General features: G+C 43.2%; 1 protein-coding gene across 6 annotated transcripts in view; it reads right to left on the minus strand.

Moving 5' to 3' along the window:
- Nucleotides 1-22712, minus strand: part of Erich3 (glutamate rich 3) — a 94120-nt gene that overhangs the window by 64726 nt on the left and 6682 nt on the right. For all 6 annotated transcript variants that reach the window (XM_026784003.1, XM_026784004.1, XM_026784001.1 and 3 more), the window contains exons 2-3: nt 4495-4588; nt 1746-1871 (exon numbers count right to left, since the gene is read on the minus strand). In XM_026784003.1, the coding sequence (XP_026639804.1) occupies nt 1746-1871; nt 4495-4588 (220 nt within the window). The remainder of the gene's footprint in view (nt 1-1745; nt 1872-4494; nt 4589-22712) is intronic.

Raw genomic sequence — 22712 nt, forward strand, 5'->3', positions numbered from 1 at the left:
CACACAGCGAGTCTGCTACTGCAGGTTGCAAGGATGAATGCGTGAACACCTACGACATCAGGAAAAACTGGAGCAGCACCAGTTAATGGGAAGCACTGTGGCAACGTGGAGACAATACTGGTTGTTCTAGTATATTAGCCGTTTAGGTGAGCCTTCTGAAACATGGTTGGAAACTAAATTGATTTCACTGCTTTTCAGATTTACAGGTATCTGCTGAGTTTACTGATTAAGCATCCCCACTGTGAACATGCAGAGTCCGCTGAACGCTGAAACCTCTATGTGTAACCAGTACTAGTTCTTTTTATTTCACCTGCACGTGGGTTTGTGTGTGTGTGCAATACATCGTGAACGGACTGAGAGACCAGAGGAAGACACTGGCGACCTGCTCTGCCCTCCGCCATGTCAGTCCCTCTGGACAGGGTCTCTCACTCAGTCTGGTACTAGACTGGCAGTCAGCAAGATACAGCAGTCTTCCCTTCCCAGGGATGGGTTATTGGCGTGAGTGTGACCACACAGGGTTTTTTACATGGGTGCTGAGGATTTAAATTCTGGTCCTTCAGCTTGTATAGTAAATGTTCCCACCCTCTGAACTGTCTTCCCAGCCCCATGTTTCAATTAGAGAAAGTGAAACTCCATATTATAGTTACACATTCTCTTAAACGTGATTATGTGCTGTTAATACATGGGACATAACGGACAGTTCATGCACAGTTATGCTGCCTCCTGCCTCCAAACTCTAAGGACTTGATCCAACACTGAACACTGCACTCCCAAAGTTAAATACTAGGTTGTGCTTAATTTAATGCCATACTATTTTTTTTAAGCAGGATTGTACCGTTCCCACTGGTACTTCTGTAAATCAGCAAATTTGGGACTGTCAACAATGTGCTTTTATAACTCATGGACATGAGTTGAGGTAAAAAAAATGAATTCCTAAGTCAGCAAAAACTGCATGCATTAAGCATCTTCAGTGAATAGCAATGTGATGATATCAGTATAATAATAACTATTTTCACTGATGCTAAACTTGTTGCTGCTTTAGTTCTACATTTGTTCATAAACGTTACTGGACCCACAGGTGTGGAGCTTTCTAAGCCAACTGCTCTGTGACTTCTATATGGTCGAGCCCAGAGTGGCACCCTCTCTCAGAGACTAAAACGGTGCTTGACAATTGGAAGGACAGTTTCGTGGAGCAAGGCTGGAGTCATTTCTCAGGTTAGCTACACATCCCACTAAAAGTGCAATGTCAGATGCCTCAAAACGTGTTGATGCTTGGGCTGTAAATCGTGCTGACCAATGTGTCCAAAGTAGGAGGGACAGCAGATGTTTCATTGCCTATTCTGTGAAACTTAACATACGGCCGAGCTATGGAGCCTTAAATGAATAGCAGATCCTAGATAATTCACGGCAGTGGAATTACTGATATTTAAACAGATGTCACTTTTTTTTAGCAAATGGAAATTAAGGTGCAGATGGTGAGGGCTGGGTAGCCATTGTGAATTAAAAGAATCTACATTTAGAAAATTAAATATCACAGACTTTGTAATCATGTCCATATTTCTTCTGCACTAAAAAGGAGGAAAATTTGGGTCTCTGGGCTCCTGGCTACTTGGGAAATCAACCAGAATTTTCCAATTCTTTTTGGCCCATTTCCTTTTCCGTGAAGTCTAGGAAGAATTCTTCAATCATTACTCATTATTGAAGAGTGGCCAGTCCATCATAAAGAGGGTGAGAAATGCCCCCACCTCCATGTCGAGGACCTTGTGGAAGATGGCTTGGGCTAAGCACTCCCGGATGTGTTTCTGATGATCCCGCTTCATGGTGTTTGCTTTCTGTTCCTTTTCAGAAAGTATCCTCCCACTTCTCGTGATCTGTGGCGAATAAAGGAAAATCATGAATGGGTAAATAAAATACACACGGAAATACAAGATAGGAAAATGTGTTGTTAGGTACCAAAAAAAAGACAGAGGAGAGAGAGAAGAATAAGAGGGAGGGAAGATAGAAAGATAGAAAGATAGATAGATAGATAGATAGATAGATAGATAGATAGATAGATAGATAGATAGATAGATGATAGAGAAAGAGAGAGACAGACAAATAGATGTTGAGAGAGAGAGAGAGAGAGAGAGAGAGAGAGAGAGAGAGAGATAAGAAAGTGGCCTTTTCAAATCCTAAAGGAGACTATCATTGTCCCTTGGGAACTTCCGTTTTTTAATGACTATTTCATCTCTTCATCTCCTTTCAGCAGAAAGGAGAAAGGAAGTCTCCGGTACCTGCCAGTGTGAAAACACACACAGGTGGTACACTTGACGTTTAAAACAAGGTTTTCATTAGAGTAACAACTTCCCAGTGATGGAACCCAGGTGTTCTTTTCATCCTCGTGAAAGCCCCCGCGGGGAAGGGGAGGCACTGCCTTGAGGCATGCACAGGAGTGGCACAGGCTGGCTGTGGTTCACGGGAAACACCAGCAGGAAAAAGGCAAGCAAGCGGTAGAGAAAGCCTTCGGTTTGTCTTGAGAAATAATTGGTTTCATTACTCTGCTTGCTCCCTGCTTTTTCTTCCTGCACTTTTCAGGCCAGAATATGGTTTAATTGCTGTGATTTAGAATTTTACGGTTTATGGAGGAGTGTGGATAGACTGTTTTCGATATTGGCCACAGCGGGGATCGCTGTGTGTCTCTGGAGTAGCAATTTTGCCCTCAGCCCTTGCTTCCTTTGACTCCTTTATTTCCTCTGATCTCTTCCGTAAAGGAGGCTGCTTGCTATCCGTCCTGCTGTTTGTTTTCCTCCCCACTTCCCCATCCCTTGTTCCACTTACATTTAAGCGCAAGCCCCATCTACACTCTGTCCCTTTAGAAGTATAGTTTTTAATTATGTCTGTGTGTGTGTGTGTGTGTGTGTGTGTGTGTGTGTGTGTGTGTGTGTGTGCCTATGTGCGTCTGAGTATGGGTACCCACGGAAGCCACAGGTGTTGAGTGCTCTGGAGCTGAAGCTGCCGGCCTTTGTGAGCTGCTGGCTGTGGGCACTGGGAACAGAACTCAGGTACATGTTCTTCACCGTGCAGCCGTCTCTCCAGTCCTCACATCCATATTCTTTATTTTCTAACTATATTTTTTATATTATTGCTGCAACCTATTAGTGCAGATAGCCCACTTACAGTGTCTAGGATGCGCTAGCTATAGGATTTCTGGTCCCTGGGAAGGGCCTAATGTTAGTCCATCCTGACTGCTCCCTCCATCCTGGTGGTAGTTGGCACATGTCACTGTTATCGCTTCTCTGGGATTACGTCTGCTCTCCTTAGTTGGACAGGAAGCTCCTAGAGAGCCACAGTGCTTAAACTTGAGTGAGGTGGATAAGAATCCCCCAGAGGTCGAGTGTTGCGAGCTTCAGACTTGCCCTTTTCTGAGGAATTTCTGTGTGATGTGCTCCTGGAAGCTGCAGGACTGCTGCTGGCTCTGTTAATCTCGAGAAAGTTCTTGCCTTCCTTATTCGAGTTACCAGGCTTTTAACAAGTCTTCCCTGAGCGTTTTAGGGGTGGTGTTAAGTAAACACGAAGTCCTGCCCAACTAGCATCCTAGCTCAGAAGTGTTCCTAGTCACACAGTAATTGCAGGGTCTCTCATTCCAGGTTCCTAACAGTAATAGCCACTCCACAGGCAGGGTACCATTGTCTACAGTTCACAGTTGAGGAAGCTGGGCTGTAACGGGTGTGAGAGGTGTCTTATTCCTGGCAGAGCCAGGTTTCAGCTGACCCTTCTGATAGCAATGCCCCAGGAGGCTGAGAAGGACTTTCTTACTTCAGCTCCACCCAGCTGGTGCCAAGCACACAAACAACAGTTAGAAACACAATGAGCCCCACTGACAACACTGGGCTTTAAGAAAGCAAACAGCCAACACTCTGAGAAACACACCCCTTTTCTTTCAAAAGAAAACCATAGGGGTTTTTGAGGTAGATTTTTTCTCCCTTATACACTTTTAAAGAAACGGAAATTGTGTGCGTGGGAAGAGTGGCTTTGAAGATGATGGAAGGCTCTAGAGTATCAATAAACCATCACAGGGAAATGAAAATCAAAATGCACAATACACACAAGAGGAAGTGAACTGTGCATGTTTGCCACACAATATTCTGTGAGTATTAAACGCAATATTTTTCTGGAAACAATAAGGTAAGGTCTTCTCTGCTCCTGCTCTTTAACAGTGCCTGGTTCACAGAATGTGTACTGAATAAATGAATAAGTAAGCAAATCAACTATGCCGTTGAAATCTCACAGGGCTTTTTCTTCAATAATTTATGTTTCCTTAGTAGCCATTGTAACTTCTCTCCTCTTCTTTAGAAAGAGCCTCCAAATAAATAAATCAGAGGTTTAAAAGGAAGCAATTTTTCTAAATTAGTATAGAAAAAACTATGTCACTGACTTACAGGAAATCTGAAGAAAGGTAGGAAGTTTTCAGACTTAATTGAACAAGAAGGTGGGCAGAGCTCAAAACACCCTTACCAGCCCGGATCTTAGGAGGTGCCGCCTGATCCTGGTATTGCTGAAATACCCAGCCAGGTGTTTGTCTGTGAGGCTATTATACGTGGCAAGTAATCTGAAACAGAGAAGAGAAGCCATTGTTGTCTTACGACGGCTGCTTGATTGCCAAGGCCACTCTTGGCAGCACTGCCAAGCCAGCGATGCATTTGTAGACCAGTTTACCTGCCAACTGGAAGCCTTTTCGTTTCAGGTCTTAGGATAAGAGGTAGTAAAGTTAGACACGGGTGAGCAAGCAAATGTTGGTGAAAGCCCAAGGCAGAAATGTGCCTCCAGTCTTAGGAGACGAAACCACCTCCCAGAGAACGTGCTGGTGGAGTGAGACAGCAAAGCAACAACCTCTCCACTGTGTCGGCCTCTTCTGTGCACCCTAAACACAGACACCACACACCCTTGCCTCTCTCAGGCCAGCAGGGCACACAGTGAAGGACCAGCCTCCAGCTGTCAGGGAGCGGCTGACTAGTGACACACAGTGTCTCCCCAGAAAGCATCTCAACGCCGTGTCTGATGTTGTCTGTTGTGATCCCAAGCAGGAATTTGCTGAGAAAATTAAGACATTATTTCCTTATTTCATTATTTTCATTGATATAAATCCTAACTTTTAGCTTATCGGGTTTGATTTGTTGACTTATATTTATCTAGACAATTTCATTAATCTCTATTACAAAAACTTTAGTGTATAGATTATCTTAAATTTTTGGGATGTTTTATTTCTAAGATTAAAGGAAACCAGGTATAGTGACGCACATCTGAAATCCCAATACTCCCCTTGAGACACAGAAGCAGGTATTTTAGTTATAGGCCAACCTGACCTATACAATGAGACTCTCTCAACTTTGAGCAAACTAAATTCTTGGCTACATACTATACCTTAATGCATGCTTAAGTTTAGCCTATGATTTAGGGTTAGAAACTGGAAACTACTTGTTTATTTTTTTTTATTTATTTATTTTACATCTTGACAGCAGTTTCCCTTCCCTCTTCTCCCAGTCCCTCCCCCCTCTACACCCCCCCAGTTCCCACTTTCAATTCACTCCTCCTCTAGGAAACTGCTCTTTTGATCTAGTTATTAGGCACCTTAAAAATGTGCATATATATGTGTGTGTGTGTGTGTGTGTGTGTGTGTGTGTGTGTGTGTACATGCAGACATTTACATATGTATATACACAGCAAGCAAGTCTCACCATAGCCCAGTCCTGAAAATTTCATACAATACAACAAAGATTTGCACTCTGATGCAACAGCTGAATTCTAACTTTTTCTGAGACTACAGAAGTGTCTCATCTTATAGTCTGGAGAGAATGTTAGCCGCAATTTTATTTAGCTGTTTGCAAGACCTTAATTATGTGGAGATTAAATTGGTGACCTTTTCCTGTCTCTTTTCTCCTTAACAATCTATCACAGGAAAGTTCCATGCTGCCAAATGGTCAGGCAAGTTTAATTTTGTCCACAAAAAGGACTGAAAAGCAGTAACAAAGCCAAGAAACCAAGGTAGCACATGAAGGCGGCAGACATGAACAACTGCAGAAACCATTATTTCCCTGGGCTTACGTAGAAAGACAAGCCAAGAGTCTCATGGAGGCACACACAAAACCAGCTTCAGTGCTGCTTTGAAGACATCTTTTAAATGAACTGTCTTCGTGTCCTACAGTTCATCAAAGGTTTCCTGTCTCTGAAAGGTCAGCCTTATATCCCGTACCCTTTCTGAATCTCAGAATCTCTTTTCAGCTCTTCATTTCCAAAAGGTGAGCAGGTGTCTCTCAGGCCTAACAATCACGACTGCACAGTTCATGGATTCTTAAGATAAGTCATTACAGGAATATCATATACAGTCTTTTGTCTGTCTTGCAGATCCACGCTTAAAAAAATAAAAATCAATACTTTTGGAATAGCTAGGAGTGTTGAAACCCTGATTAAATGAAGTGAGGTTAAAATATTGGGAAGGTAGTGGCCTCGGCCACACTATGGTGAACAAAATAGCTCTTCCTTTAATCCAGGGTCTGTAACTTTTAAAATATTTATATCCTAGTAGCAATGCCCAGTCAGCTTTTGTACCACCCAATTATAATCCTCCTCTGTTTTCTCAGTTCCTTCCAGAAGAATATGTGTGCAGAATATCCTATCCCCAGTCCCACAAGATGGAGTGTGTGTGCGGGACAGCCCACCCCTCGTCCACTGAGGATGGAGTACTGTGTGTGTGTGTGTGTGTGTGTGTGTGTGTGTGTGTGTGCGCGCGCGCGTGTGCAGGATAGCCCACCCCTAGTCCACTGAGGATGGAGGAGTGTGTGTGTGTGCACGCGCGCGTGCAGGATAGCCCACCCCTAGTCCACTGAGAATGGAGGAGTGTGTGTGCAGGATAGCCCACCCCTAGTCCACTGAGGCTGGAGGAGTGTGTGTGTGTGTGTGTGTGTGTGTGTGTGTGTGTGTGTCCTGTCAGTTCTGGAGAATAAACTTTGTAGATAGCAATATCAGCGCAATTATAGGAGCTTGACTGACCAGGCCACAGACATGGTTAGCAGAACTATTCATTATCCATTTTCTAACTTTATTTTCTGTACTGGGTCAGATAAGGTTGCCTGACCCAGGTCTGGTGGCTAGAGTCCTTCCTCCCCTACATATAATGCTTCAGTTGTCAAACTCACCTTCCTGATGAACTCTGTGGATGACCTGTGATTTCCCTCACTCACTGTCCATCACTGATCCTGTATGGATCATACTAAAGGGTATTGCCAGCTACACAGACCTGACCAATCACTGTCTAGAGGTCTAGCTGTCTTGATTATTTTATAGAATGCACAGTCCCTGGTTTCTGGTGGGGAAGGTCCACTCTCCGGCCTCAGGTACCAGGAGAGCACCGAGAGAGGACAAAACATGCTTCTGCTTGTACTGGTTCCTGTCGCTGCTTCCCGCACACCCTCTCTCTTCAGTGGCTGAGTCCTGCTTTCCCAGCTGCAGCTTTTCAGCACACACTCGGAACCCTCACCACCCACCAGGCAGGATATACAAACTGGGATCTATAGAAGCAAAACTCAGCGATTCCTAACAGTTCCTCCATCTGGCCCCAAACAGCGAGTCTGTCCCATAAAATTCTCACGCAAAGGAAAGGCGTAGTAATCACCATTAGTCACCAACCTCGATTGAGATTCCTAATATTTTTAGATCATTCTCTAAGGGTGGGTGCAGAGATGCCACAGACACTGTACTCAAGAGTCCCAAGGCACCAGAGATGCACACACACGCACGCACACACACACACACACACACACACACACGCATGCACACACACACATGCATGCACACACACACGCACACACACACACACACATGCACGCGCGCTTATGTGAACTGACAATCACTCTCTACTTCCATCCTGGTCTAATTCACTCAAGACCGCTGTGGAAAGTCTTTGGTGGTTTGGTGGATACAGAGCTTAAACACAGGCTTGACAACCAAATCTGACTTCAAGATCTCACAAGGTGACAAGAGAGAAGGCTCAGTAGTTGTTAAAGGTTAGGATCATAACCAAAAAACATATGTGGCAGGAGACAATACACACGAAGGAGTTGGTCCTCTGACCTCTACATGTGGGCCATGGCATGTGCAGACTGCAGGTCTTTACACACACACATTCACACTAATTAATTAGTTTAGGGTCCTGAGAGATGAGCATCAGGTAGCATGGCAGCTATCACAAATTCTAAACTGGAAACCTCCCAGAAGGGATGACTGCTCCATAGGGGTCGGTCCTAAGAGTTCCTCCCAAAGTCAACAATATGTTTTCCCGAGCCTCACTGATGAGCCCATCTCTCCAGGCTGTAGCAGCCTTTCACCACAACCCACTCCCCCGCCACACACACACTGTTACCGTTTCACCACAACCCACTCCCCCCACACACAACGTCACCCTCACACCACAGCCCACACACACGCACCATCACCATCACATCACAGCCCATCACACACACACACACACACACACTGTCACCATTTCACCACAACCCACTCCCCCCCACACACACACACTGTTACCGTTTCACCACAACCCACTCCCCCCCCCACATACGCACCATCACCCTTTGGGAGGGGCTAGGGTAGATAACTCCTAAGAGTCCAGCTTCCACGTGGTCCACCTCCACCAACAGCAGCCCTGGCCCAGGAGCAGGCAGCCTGACTGCCTCTGCCTCAGTTCTGCTTCCACAAACACTAGTGTAGAAACGCAGATTGGCCAAGAGCTCTGCCAGTTAAAAGGGTGCTTTACGTCCAGTTTCAAATTGTTTCCTCATTTCCGTGTGCGGCTGCATGGAAGGGCTTTAACCCTTTGTAAAGTTGGACTCCATGTCTGAGAACATGCTTGCTAGCAAGATGAAAACCTTCTCCCCACCTGCTTCCATGCACCTTCAACCCAACCATGGCTTTTCCTTTTTTTTTTTTTTTTTCGTGGCTTTTCCTTTGTGTGCCTTCATTCTGAAGTCAACCTGGTGGGACCTAGCATCACCATGGAAACAAACCTCAAGGGCTTGTCTGGAGGAGAGTCTCTAGAGAGTGCTAATAAATGTGGGAAGCCTGTCCTAAATCTGAGTGGCACCATTCTATGGGATCAAGTCAAAGCATGAAGCAAGCTGAGAACCAGCATTTTCCTCTCTGCTTCCAGGCTGTGGATGTCATGTGATCCACTGCCCGCCATGACAGAATTCACTCTTAGACTGTGACCCAAGATAACCCTTGCCTTCCTCATGCTTTTGCCAAATGTTCTGTATCAACACCGGGAACAATAATGAATGCACACACCTAGCCCCTCAGAATGCTCTCAACCCAGCTGCAATGCAGCCCATACCCACAGGCACACATTCCAACCGCCCTTATCATCTACACCAGTTTTCAATACTCTTGGGCTGCCCCCACAGGATACCACAGCCTAAGAGGCTTGAAGGACAGACAGACATGCATTTTTCATTTCTCCGGAGCTTTGGATGCTGCAAGTATGAGGTCTAGCTCCTGTGCTGCGGAGATCCAGAGGAGGGGCTGTTGGTTCAATGTGGCCTCGAATTGCAGGGAACTGACAAAGGCAACATCTTCCAGGTTGCAGAAAGGCAACAATTACCCGTGATTTAGTTACTTCCCCACAGCTCACTTTCAAACACCATCATTCACTTCTGAGATTGGAACGTCAACGTGAGTTGTGAGAAACTCAAATTCAGCCCATAATGAAAGGCACAATCACCGCATTTCACAGGTGAAGAAACACACATCAGCTTAAGTCACTGCCCACATGCGCTTTGGGAGCCTTTTTCTCTGATGCTTATCAAATAAGCATGAACGCCTCTTTCCAGCTCTTGCTACAGCGGCCACTGGAGGCTGCTAAGTATAATCCAGAAAAAAATTAACTGTGAAATACTCACAGAAATGTGCTTCCACCAATCTCTAAGCACAAAGACAGGAAAGCTATTGTGTGTGTAATATGTGTATGTGTGTGTTCATGTTAATGTTTGTGGGCACAGATGTGCAGGTGCCATTGAGGTGTGTGTGTGTATGTGTACACGCAGAGAGCAGAGGTCACTGTCTGGTGTCTTTATCACTCTGCACCTTATTTTTTGAGACAGGGTGTGTCACTGACCCTGCAGCTCATTGCTTTGGTAGCACTAAGGAGCTAGCAGACCCTTGGGAGCCTCCCGTCTCCGCCTCCCCACTGACACACACCCCACTGTCCATGGCTGTTCACAGGTACTGGCACACACCCCACTGTACATGGCTGTTCACAGGTACTGGTACACACCCCACTGTACACGGTTGTTCACAGGTACTGGTACACACACCATTGTTCACAGGTACTGGTACACACCCCACTGTACATGGCTGTTCACAGGTACACTGGTACACCCCACTGTCCACGGCTATTCACAGGAGTTCTGAGGATTGAATTTGGGTCCATGCTTTAAGGATTAAACCATGTTCTCAGCCCGACATGAAAATTCATATACATTAAATTGACAAATATATTACTTTGATTTATAATTAGCCTGTAACAACAAAACAATGTGTTAAAACCCTTAAAATAGCCAATATCTTAAACGTATGTTGTTCCAGTCTGCTTTTAAAAAGACTTGTTTAGAGAGACTAGAAAGAATATTATTTTTCTGAGGCATGATGGTATACATAAGTAATCCCAGCAGTAGGGAGGCTAAAGCAAGATTATAAATTCAAGGTGAGCTAGAGCTACACAAGCAATCCTCTCAGAGAGAGAGCGATTTTGACACAACCAGTGCAGTCTTGTTAACCAACTATGACAATGAACCCCCTGAACCGTTGCCAGCAGTACCCATCTCCTCTTGCGACTGTAAGAACTTACCAAAGGCTAGTCGTTACACAGCGCAAAGTAGCTGTTACACATTTCCTGGAGATGAAAAGTGCGAAAATGCCAGCACAGCTGCATACTTCTGCAGACTCTGAGAGAGAGTCCTGTCCCTTTTCTTGGCCACTCTCCAGACGCCCAGTGCTCCTGGGGTACTGTCCTCTTCCAGTGGAAATTACCCCCTACAGTCCCTCTGCTTACTTGCTGGGAGCCGATTTGAATAGCTGCCATTACAAGATGGCATTTGGCCCCAGCCTCGCTTAATAGATAACTCCATATTAGGGCTGCAATTCTTCCACCAGAAAACAGGGTGAGTTGTTGTGATCTAGCTGCCCACACTTCCCCTGACCGGCAGGGGAACATCCTGGTCTGTAACTGACAAGGATGTTTCCCTGCTTTCTTTCCTGCCGGTGGGTCTCCAGAAAGGCAGTGAAAGTATCAAAGTATCAAAAGTTGCTAGGCAGACTCCCTATATAAGCAGCTATATAGTTCAGGGCTCCTGGCCCCTTGCTTTCTGCTCTCCCTACAACGAAGAGGCTCCAATAAAGCGTGATTTGAGAAGAATCCTCGTCTGGTGGCTGTTCTTTCCTGCTGGTCAGAAAGTTCGCCGCACTTACTGACTCTTCACTTACAAAATTTCACTTTGATTTTTCTCCAGATTTTCTTTCTCTTTACCAAATTCCTCTCTCATATCTGTGTTGCTTCCTTCTTTCATTCAGGCGTGTGTGTTCTGAGTTCATTGGTTTCACGCTCTCTTTCATGTTGATGAACATTCTTTAGTTATCCTTTTGAATTCTTTGTCTAGAACGTCACCAAACTTGCTCCCATTGGAGTCTATTTTTGTGACATTGGTAAGTGGAAGAAAGACTAGTAGGACTTGAAGACAAAGTTAAAGAATTTTTAAAAATTCAGACAATGACAAAGACAAAACAGTAATAAAGCATAAACAAAGCTTACAAACAGTATAGGACTCATGAGAAAAATCAAACCTATGAATCATAGCCATAGAGGAAGAAGTTCAAAACAAAATGAACCAGATGCCATCAAGGTGGTTGCTTCATATTGGTAAAGGGGCCGATCTATCTGGAGGATATCACAATTCTAAACATATTTGTACCAAGCATTGACATTCAATTTTATAAAACTACCAGATATAAAGGCACAAATTGACCCCAAGACAATAATAGGGGTGATTTTAACAGACCACCATTACCTATAGACAGGTTATCCAGACGAAAAGAAAAATAAAACCAAGGTGTTCCATGACATTATAGACCAGAAACCCTGAGCACTTCCCTCTCGGCCTCAACACTCAGAATATACATTTTTCTGCAACTCAGGCCACGCTCTAGGAAACAGAACATATCTTAGGGTACAAAGCAAGCTTCAACAAATTAAAACAATTAAAAACTTTCTTGATTTTCATCTTATTCGAGTGAAATTAAATTAGAAGTGGACAGAAAGAAACTGTAGGACATTCACAAACAGGTAGAGGTGCAGCAAGACTCTTGGATGACAATAGACCATTGAAGAATCAGCGGGAAGCTTCCAAATTTCCTATATTTGATTGAAAGTGAAAATACAACATATCAGAACTGTTGCCACAGGATAAAAGTGGTTCTAAGGTAGAAGGTTATAGCCACAAATGCTAAAATAAACAAGAAAATTATGGAATTTTCAAGTAATTCAATGAGTTCATTTCAAGGTCTTTGAAATCAAGAACAACTGAACAGAAAAATATTAAGTAGAAAGAAATAATGGTCATGGCAGAGATTAATAAAATGGGAATCTATATGAAGAATATATAAAACAATGAGTGGGTTCTTCAAAAATCTAAATATAATCAACAAACCCTTATTCAAACTAGCCAGAGAGAGGGGATTCAAAATAACACAACTAGAGATAAAAAAATAAGATATCACAATGGAAACCAATGAAATTCAGATGATTATTGGGGCATGCTCTGCAAACCACATTTCAATAAGTTGGAAAATTTAGGTGAAAAATATAAATTCATAGATATAAATGGTCTAACAAATTTAAAATAAATGTGAAAATATTCAAAAATAATTTTCAAAATTAAAATATTAAATAAAATAAAATATTTAAAAATTAGAATATTAAAATAGCAAGCATTGAGACTAAAGCAGTAACAAGAAGTCTGGTAATTAAAATAAATAAATTAATAAGGCTGAATTGACTCACGGCTGACCTTTAAAGAAGTGGAAACAGGCCGGGAGATGGTGGTGCATGGCTTTAATCCCAGCACTTGGGAGGCAGAGGCTGGAGGAGGATCTCTGTGAGTTCGAGACCAGCCTGGTCTACAGAGCTAGTTCCAGGACAGGCTCCAAAGCCACAGAGAAACCCTGTCTCGAAAAACCAAAAAAAAAAAAAAAAAGTGGAAACAGTGTTCCCCAAACTATTCCATAAAATACAAGGGGGAGATGCCACTTTCTCTCACAACCTAAGTCCCATCTCTAGGACCACGATGGCGAGAGGAGTCATCTAACAGACTCCTTAGATTTGCCATCTGTCTTTCAAATGTGCACCATGCCATTACATACCAATAAGTAGATAAATAAATATATTTTTTAAAGAAAAAGGTATGAAATACCTCCAAAATCATGAAAACAGTGTTATGCTCACAGAAAAGCTGTGTAGGAGCACAAGACAGAAAACCATATACTGATTTTCCTGATGAACATGGATATAACAATCCTCAACAAAAAAAAAAATTGCAAACTGAATCCAGGTACACATAATAAAAAAAGATCATTCATACGACCATGGGAACATCCTTCCAGGGCTGCGGACATGGTACACCATGAACAAATCAATAAATGCAATATAGCTCATTAATTAAGGACAAAAATCACATAGTCATCTCAATATATATACCAATATATATACATATATATACCAATATATATACCTCAACATGAAAAAAGTCAGTGAAATCTCCTTCACAACAGCTAAAAAATAACCTAGAAAAAGCCTAATGAAGGAGGTAAAAGACCCCTACAAAGACAATTTTAAGACACTGAAGAAAGAAATCAAAGGGGACACTAGAAGCTCCAGACTTCCCACAGTCACAGATTGGCAGAATCAATATGGTAGCAACGGTCACATTCCCAACATGATCGGCAGATTCTTTGTGATTCTCATCAGAATTCCAGTGACATTTCCCAAAGAGATTGAAGGATAGTAAGAACCATGTGGGAAGCACAATTATTCTCAGTGTACAAAGAAAAAAAATTGTCTCAAGCAATACTGTAGAGCCAGGATAATCAAAGCACATGGTCTTGACTCACGAATAGATGCAAACACCAATGAACGGAACAGAGGGCCTGGAGTCAAGTCCATGCAGAGACACCTGATTTCCCATAAATGTGTCAAAAATCATTCTTTGGAGAAAAATGGCCTCCTTAACAAATGCTTCTCAGAAAACTGTGTCTCCAGAAATGGAAGGAAGAAGGCAAATACCTACCTCTTGGCCTGATACAAACCAAAGCGCATCAGTGACCTTAACTAACAAACCTGAAATACTGTAAAGAAATAACATGAAGTATGAACATAGGCAGGAACTACAGAAAAAGACTCACACTGCCAAAAATATAGGACCAAGAAGGACAACTAAGCTACATAGGAAAAATAACAGTCTTCGATGAAGAGACAGCTGACAGAATAGGAGAAATTTTTCAGGTTATATGAGAGGATTAATAGTAAGAACACACAAGGAACAAAAAAAACTAAATCCTAAAACAACAAGTAATCCTGTCAGTAAGTAGGTGACAGGGGCTAGAGCAGCACAAACACCAATAATCGTGAAATACAAAGCGTGACAGGGGACTAGAGCAGCATAAACGCCAATAATCATGATATACAAAGCATGACAGGGACTAGAGCAGTACAAACACCAATAATCGTGAAATACAAAGCGTGACACATGCAGACACCGAGGGTCTGCGAAACTAGAGCTCCTGTCTCACCCCAGTTAGAAGGCAATCCTTAGGAAACAAGCAACGAGAAAAGCTGCCAAAGAAATGATGCCTTCACACACTGCCGGTGGGACTGGAGACCAGTGTGGAGGGTCCGCAAATTACAGTTAGAACCCCCTATGGCTCAGTTATACCACCTGCAGGGTCATGCACACGGGACCCTAGTGAGCACAGTGCAGAGGTACCTGCACTACCATTTCGGTGAAGATGTATCAACAGTGGACAAGTCATAAAATGACTCATTATAGGTGAATGGAAAGAATGAAGTTGTATCGTTTTCTGGAAAATGAATATAACCGGAAGTCTACGTGTAATGATCTACACAAGATAGTTATTGACAGCTATGGTGATTAACCCAATTAAGAGTTTTGAGGGCTTTTTATTGATGACAAGATCAAGGGCAGGCTTGTGCCTCTGAAAAGTCTCTTTTCAGTGTATTGGTGGCCTGAAGTTGGTGGGTTCATTTCTACCACAGGACTTGACACATATCACAAATCGAGGCTCTTTTATTTCCTGAAAATCCAGATTACCAGCATATTAGAAGTTTGAACAGAAGCGAAGTGATGAGATACACCCAAGGGAGCAGACCTCACGATTCCTGACAGGTGTGTGGAACGCTGCTGGCCCGTCACATACAGAACCTCTCTCATAAGAACACCAGGATGCTGCCAAGCACAGAGCATTTTCAGCCGCATTTCCATCAGGAAACATCATGAAAGGTATTTCTTTACACTGCCATAAAAGGAAAAGCTGCACATTGCCTGCCAACCCGGGAAAAACTGATTACACTATTTTATGCTGAATAGAACGGAATCAAGTGAGACTTAGGAGAATAAGCACAGTTTTATTAATAAAGATAAAAACTCTGGTTGAGAGGTGATTTGCATTTCAGATGACATGAAATTTGAAATTTATAGAGTTCCATCGTGTTCAAAGAGGGTCTGTGTCAAACCTCTGCCGCCCACACGGGCTTCTAAGTCAAGCCAGTGGAATGTGTCCGCAGCTCACAAACCAAGGGCTTATGTCGGGAAGGCTTGTTCAGCCAGGCTCAGACAGGACTGGCTTGTCTGCCTGGACATCACCTTGTAGTTAAGGACAGGAAGGCTCTGTCTCTTGACCCAAATTCTTCACCCATTGTCTACTCAAAAATTCACAAGATCACACGCAGTTCCCGCTCCATGAACAAACCTGTCATGTTTCTCTGTCAACCAAGCCTAAGTCCGAAACTCATCGAGACTCCTCACAAAAGAGTAAATGTACCTAAAATGAAATATCTCCAAACAAAATAGCCAGGAGTGGGACAAGTAAGTAGAACAAAATAACTCCAGAAAATTTAGCTTTCTATCAACGTCAGCCTCGTGACTGTTATGTAAATGTTAGAAAATTTAGAAAACACGAGACCAGACAGCACCTCTGAAGAGGTACGATAACTTTTCTGCCATTATTTGCAGCAGAGAAACCCCTATTGCTTCCTTCTTAATGCAGAATTTGATGAAATAAACACAAGAGGAGGACAAGAAACACAGTTCTACCCCCACCTCCACACTTGCCCCATGGCTCTGGGGAACCCTGTCTTCATCCCCTGATGCTCATCAACGCCCACTTCCGGCAGGGAGAATTTGGTTTCAGGTCTGAAGAGATATTTACTTGGAGATACTATGAAACCATTTACATATAAAATTTGCATACATAAATGAACACCCAGGATCTGGCTAGCAAAGTCATTTGATTCGGAATACTAAAAGTTTTGAAAGTGAGTGTGGTCCATTGATAGACACACATGAAAGGGTTAAAAGCCAGCAAGACCGCCCCAGAATGGTACTTGTTGACTGATTGCTTCTACCCAAGTAAGGGTCACACATATGCTCAATGACTTTGGATTCCATCGGAATAAGACAGCTTCCACAGTGTCTTATCTGAAGCCTCGTACCACCCACTAAATTCTTAGCCAGCAAAAGAGTAAATCAGTCAATGGCAACAAAATACGTTGTCTGATCCTTAGATGCATATTCATATCCCTTTATGAACAACCACAAGGGGAGGTCATAGCCTTCCTTTATTATTTCAGAGCAATAACTGACAGCATCATAGGAGGGGAAAAAGGGTTGAGGTCATGTTGTAGCTCCTCTGGCTTATCAACATGCAGAATGTTCCAGTGGGTCATCACCGTGGCAGTGCTGAGTGTCTTAACAGAGCATACGCAAACACTGACAGAACAAAGTTTCCTGAAAGGCGGGGGGACTACACCCTTCCAAGGAGAGTTGAAAAAAGGCCAGTGCAGAACAACAGACATGAAGATTCGTTGTTTTCCAGCCCTTTATAAGAAAACTCTTTGCCAAATAAAAGCAGAGCAAGCTCTGCAACCTGCTACTTCGTAGGGGGTGATTGAACCGATACCATTCCAACGGTCTCATATTACATCACTCATTCTGTTTCATTTGTATCCAAATCTACCAGGTCTCAGCAATTATGCTAAATATTGATTTACAATTTCTCCCAGCTCATTCTAACAATGCATCCAGAGGAGAGCCATAATATTGCTTTATTTATAGCCTTAATACAGTGGTTTGAAATGACTAGTTAACAACCAGGACTCCAACTGTGCCGGAGTCTAGCAAGGCTGTTTTGCAGAACTCGGAGATCAGGCAATAGGAAGCCTTGCATGGCAATGTGCCTGCAAGTAAGATGTGCTATATAGCTCTAATATCTTTCCTTTTAAATTTTCCAGATCTTTAAACAGAAAAAAAAAGAAATGAAACCACTTAAAACTGTGCACTAATGGAAAAAAAAAAGAACTCAAAGTTAGAGAAGATAATGAAGTAGTTAATGCAAAGACAAAAGGAAGGGAAGTTAGAGAAAGCAACCGTGTTTATCAGGAGCATTTGTGGGGAGCTTACTTGAAAATGTGTAGCATGCACAGTAAACGCTCTAGATAGCCTGTATCTCATGACTTCATTCTCACAGCTGACTACAGAGCACTGTTATCTTTCTCTACATAAAAGATCTCATGGCATGCGATCAGTTTATGTGTGCGGAGATGGCCAGCCCGTGACTGAGGACCCGTCTGCTTAAGCAACTGTAGTGAAGTGTGTTCTGTAAGGTCAGCCTCAACCTGGAGAAGGGACCCTGTGCAGTCAGTGAAGTGAATGAGTGAAGGACTGATCTGCAGAGGGGCTGCGAAAGCAATCAGTACTGGGGTACCGACATAATAAAAAAGTATGTCATATAAAATCAGACGGGTGGGGCTGGAGAGCTGGCTCGCAGCTAAGAGCACTGGCTGCTCTTCCAGAGGACCGGGTTTCAGTTCCAGCACCCATGCGGTGGATCACGCCCATCCCTAACTCCAATCCCAGCATGTCTGATACCCTTTGTTGGCCTCTGCGGGCACTGCAAGCATGCGGCGCACAGACTCATGCGCAGGCAAAAATCCCCATGCATGTAAAACAAAAATAAATCTCAAAAGAGAGTAAGATATTCTCTCAAGGAAAAATTTTTTTAATGAAAATGAAATGATGCCCTGTAAGATAGTGTGGCCCATTTTCTTAGCACCGGGGGCTTCTGTGGTGGCTGCATAGAGGTTCCTAAGAGGAAACGCTTGGGCAAAATTATTAGCATTTTGCAATCAAAGTCTTAGAAGCAGAGCGCGACCACTGGGTTTAAACTTACACTCTCCATTTAGTAGACTGGTGACCACATACAAGCTCTTCCCTCCCACACACTTCACACCCTTCTCTGAAAAGAACCACGAAACTTGTGCTTCCTTGGAGAGTCCGAGTGCCAAGTGGGTGACCGCGTATGCAGAACCCAGAGACTCTCAGCACGAGGTGACTGCGGCCTGGCTGTTAGAGGAGCTCACTGGGCTCACAGATTCTCCCTCTCTACTGATAAGCCATCCAGATGAAACTAACCTCCCTACAGGAAATGTCATCCTGAGAAGGCAATTCCCACATGGAAATTTCAACACTAACAGGAAAATCTTCCTCGGAAGAACCTGTACCCGAAAGCCTCTTTCTTCCTCTCTCTCCCTCAAAGAGTGGATAGTTCGGCACCATGCTCTTAGGAAATGTGCCTGGAGTCAAGTACTGTTTCCTGGTACTTAGCGAGCCAGGTTCCCCAACATGTTTTTCTAGAACCCGGTGAGAGCATTGACGTGGTCTCCTTCATTATGCCTAGTATTATGGGCACACAAGAGCATGCCCTGTTCTTTGCGTGTGTGCAACCAGACATTGCTCTATTTGTAGAACCTCAATTATTTCCAGTTCAGTCATCTTTCTGAGAGAACACATTGTCTTCCAAAGAGATTCTATGCTGGTTCCTTCCCTGTCCAGCTGGAGTTGGTGAGCTCTCATTAGCTCAGGTAGACTGTTTCAGAGGGTGAACCCATCATGGTCTTGACCTCTTTGCTCATATTCTCACTCCTCCCACTCTTCAACTGGACTTTTGGGGGTTCAGACCAGTGCTCCACTGTGGGTCTCTGCCTTTGTTTCCATCAATTGCTAGATGAAGGTGCTAGGGTAACATTTAAGATATTCATCAATCTAACTACAGGGCAAGGCCTCTTCTCTACTGCTTAAGGCCTTAGCTGGCGTCATCCTTGTGGTTTCCTGGGAATTTCTTTAGTGCCAGGTTTTTTGCTAGTCCATAATAGCTCCCTCAATCAAAATATCTTCTTCCTTGCTCTCATCTCTGTTCTTCCTCCATCTCAACTATCCCATTCCCTCAAGTTCTCCTCTCCCATCCTCTTTTCCTCTCTTTGTCCCCTTCCAACCTCCCTTCTCCTACCCCCCATGCTCTTAATTTTCTCAGGAGATCTTGTTTATTTCCCCTTTTTAGGTGGATCTACGTATGTTTTTCTTAGGGTTCACCTTGTTACTTAGCTTCTCTAAATCATGAGCTATAGGCTCAATATCCTTTGCTTTACAGCTAGTGTCCACTTATGAGTGAGTACATACCATGCTCATCTTTCTGGGTCTGGTTTACCTCACTCAGGATGTTTTCTTTTCTAGTCCATCCATTTGCATGCAAATTTCAAGGTGCCATTGTTTTTTGCTGCTGAGTAGTAGTACTATTGTGTGTAAATGTGCCATGTTTTCTTTATCCATTCTTAGGTTGAAGAGCAATTTAAAAAATGGGGTACAGAACTAAACAGAAAATTCTCAACAGAAGACTCTCAAATGACCAAAAGACACTTAAGAAAATGTTCAACAGCCTTAGCCATTAGGGAAATACAAATCAAAACAACTCTTGAAATACTATCTTATACCTGTCAGAATGACTAAGATCAAATACACCAATGATAGCTTATGCTGGAGAGGATGTGGAGTAAGGGGAATGAACACTCCTTCATTGCTGGTGGGAATGCAAACTTATAAAACTACTCCAGAAATCAGTATGGCAGTTTCTCAGAAAATTGGGAATCAACCTACCTCAAGATCCAACAATACCATTCTTGGGCGTATACTCAAAAGATGTTCAATTATACTACATTTGTTCAACTATGCTCATAGTAGCATTATTCATAATAGCCAGAATCAGATGGATTCTTGCAAACTGTTTCTAGACCATCACAATTCCTAAATGTGGCATTACCACACAGAAACACTCTGGGGACCAAAACAGAATGAATGAGTGATTGTGAGTGACTATGTTCTTGCAACCAAAGTAAGTGTTCATTTGTGTAACAGTTGATCTTGAACTAACTTGAAGAGACTTAGAATCACCATGGAAACAAATCTACAGGCGTGTCTGTGAGGGAGTTTGGGATTCAGCTAATTAAGGAAGGGAAGCTCTACCTTAAATGGAGGCAGCACCAGGAGCTGGATGCTGACCTCACAGAAAGGAGAAAGCGAGCCCAGCACCAGCAGGCAAAGGTCCGCTTCCTGGCCACAGATGCTATGTGACCAGTTGCTTTCTGCTGCTGCAGCCATCTCTTCTCCCGTAAGGGACTGTAGCATTAAACCGTGATCCAGAATAAAATCTTCCCGCCTTGGGCTGCTTGAGTCCCTGCCATGCAGAAAGTAACCAGTAGCAACCGCTGAGCTAAGTTCAAAGCCCAATACCGGCGATACGGCAAATCCCAGAGACATGGCGAGACGTGGGTCTTACCACACGAGCTTGTAATTTACGCAGGAGTTGGAAAGGCTACTCAGATGCTGTGTTGGTGCAATTTTAAAGGAATCGAAAACAAATTTTCGATTAGCATAGTTTTGTCAAAAACGGGTAAATCATAGGGAGGAGTGGAAATAACATAACAAAGCTGGCCGTGATCCCTTCTGAGCACGGGTTTCTGAGAAGCTTTGCTCTGACGGGTACTTGTCATCTCAGAGCAGACAATTTTCAAACTACAGAGAAGTGGAGAGAGGAAAATTAAAAACCACTTGTATCCCTTGTAGCCAGCAATTTGAAATTCCTACTAATTCTGCTCTTCTAATTTACCACAGATTATTTTTATTGGATCCTAAACAATGGAGATGATATTCCTGTAAATATCTCAAAGCAAGTGATGTGGAGAAGAAACTGCTCGATACGAAAGCCACATAATAACCACAAATATGAAATATGATCGCCCGTCTCACAGAGAGAATGCCAAATTAACAACAACTATAAAACATCATGATTTGATTCAGTTTGAAACTCACAGTTGGTAACGCTCTTTCGTAACTACTTTGTACAGTTTATTTTTGCCTGTTTAGTTCCCTGCTGCTCCTCCCTTTCCTTCGGTATGTTGCCCTAAGTATTTTCATTAATTTATAAATGTTTATAGCCGTGGCAGAAAAATAGTAACAGTCACAGAAAAATGGATCACCAGTTTAAAATGATCGATTTTATATCTCAATCAGAGCCAGGCTCTGAGGGGTGGGCGTCACTTGAGTGCTAAGCACATCCCAGCAGAGGTCACTGTTCTGCTGTCCTGAGACCTCTTCTCACCGGCATTGCCCTCATATGTTGGCTAGGTTTAGATCTTGGCTCCCTTTTGAATTTCTAGCTTCAAATATCTCTACATCATGTAAGGGACTTACACACACACACACACACATACATACCACACCATACCTCACACACACCACACACATACAAGTCTATGAATAGAATCCTAATCTCCAATGTGGCAGTAGTTTTAGAAGAGAGGTAACCCCTCTTCTAAAATGAGAATAGAATAATAAAATGATAATAATAATAATAATAATAATAATAATAATGGAAAGGCGAGGAAGAGTATCGCCCTAAGAGTCCTGATATGCAAACAGCATATGGTCACAGACAGAAGGCAACCATCTGTGGATAAACAAGCAGAGACTTTTTAGACACTTAGCCTACCATTCTGAACTTCCTACCCTCCAGAACTGTGTGAAATACATCTGAGTTGTTTCTAACCCACTCGGTCTGTGGGATTTTATATATATTAGATGCACTAAGACACTCATTACTACCACACTGCCATCAATCAATCAATCATTTGTCTTCTGTGACTCTGCATCTCTTATAAAGACTTATTCCAGCTTTTCCGGACCAGGCAATAAAAGCTATCAGCTGTTACAGACAGGTTGGCTAGCTCTAAGACTGACAAAAAATCGTATCACAGAGCAGGCAGGTGGTTTACAAACAGACATTTATCTTCCAGCACTGCAGTTTTGGGCGCGTGTCTACAGAGTCGGTGGCTCCCAAAGGCCGTACAGGAAAAGGCAATGCCAGCTTCTCTCGTTGGTTCATAGAGGACCACCTCATTGCATGCGTGCCTGTGTCTTCATCTCTGTCTCTGGTAAGGACACAGGCAGGTTGGATTGGGAGCCACTGCATTGATATAGTGCTGTAGGAAGACTTACAGATAGTGGTCA

The sequence above is a fragment of the Microtus ochrogaster genome, chromosome 21 (genome assembly GCF_000317375.1).
Source record: "Microtus ochrogaster isolate Prairie Vole_2 chromosome 21, MicOch1.0, whole genome shotgun sequence".
Taxonomy (NCBI): domain Eukaryota; kingdom Metazoa; phylum Chordata; class Mammalia; order Rodentia; family Cricetidae; genus Microtus; species Microtus ochrogaster.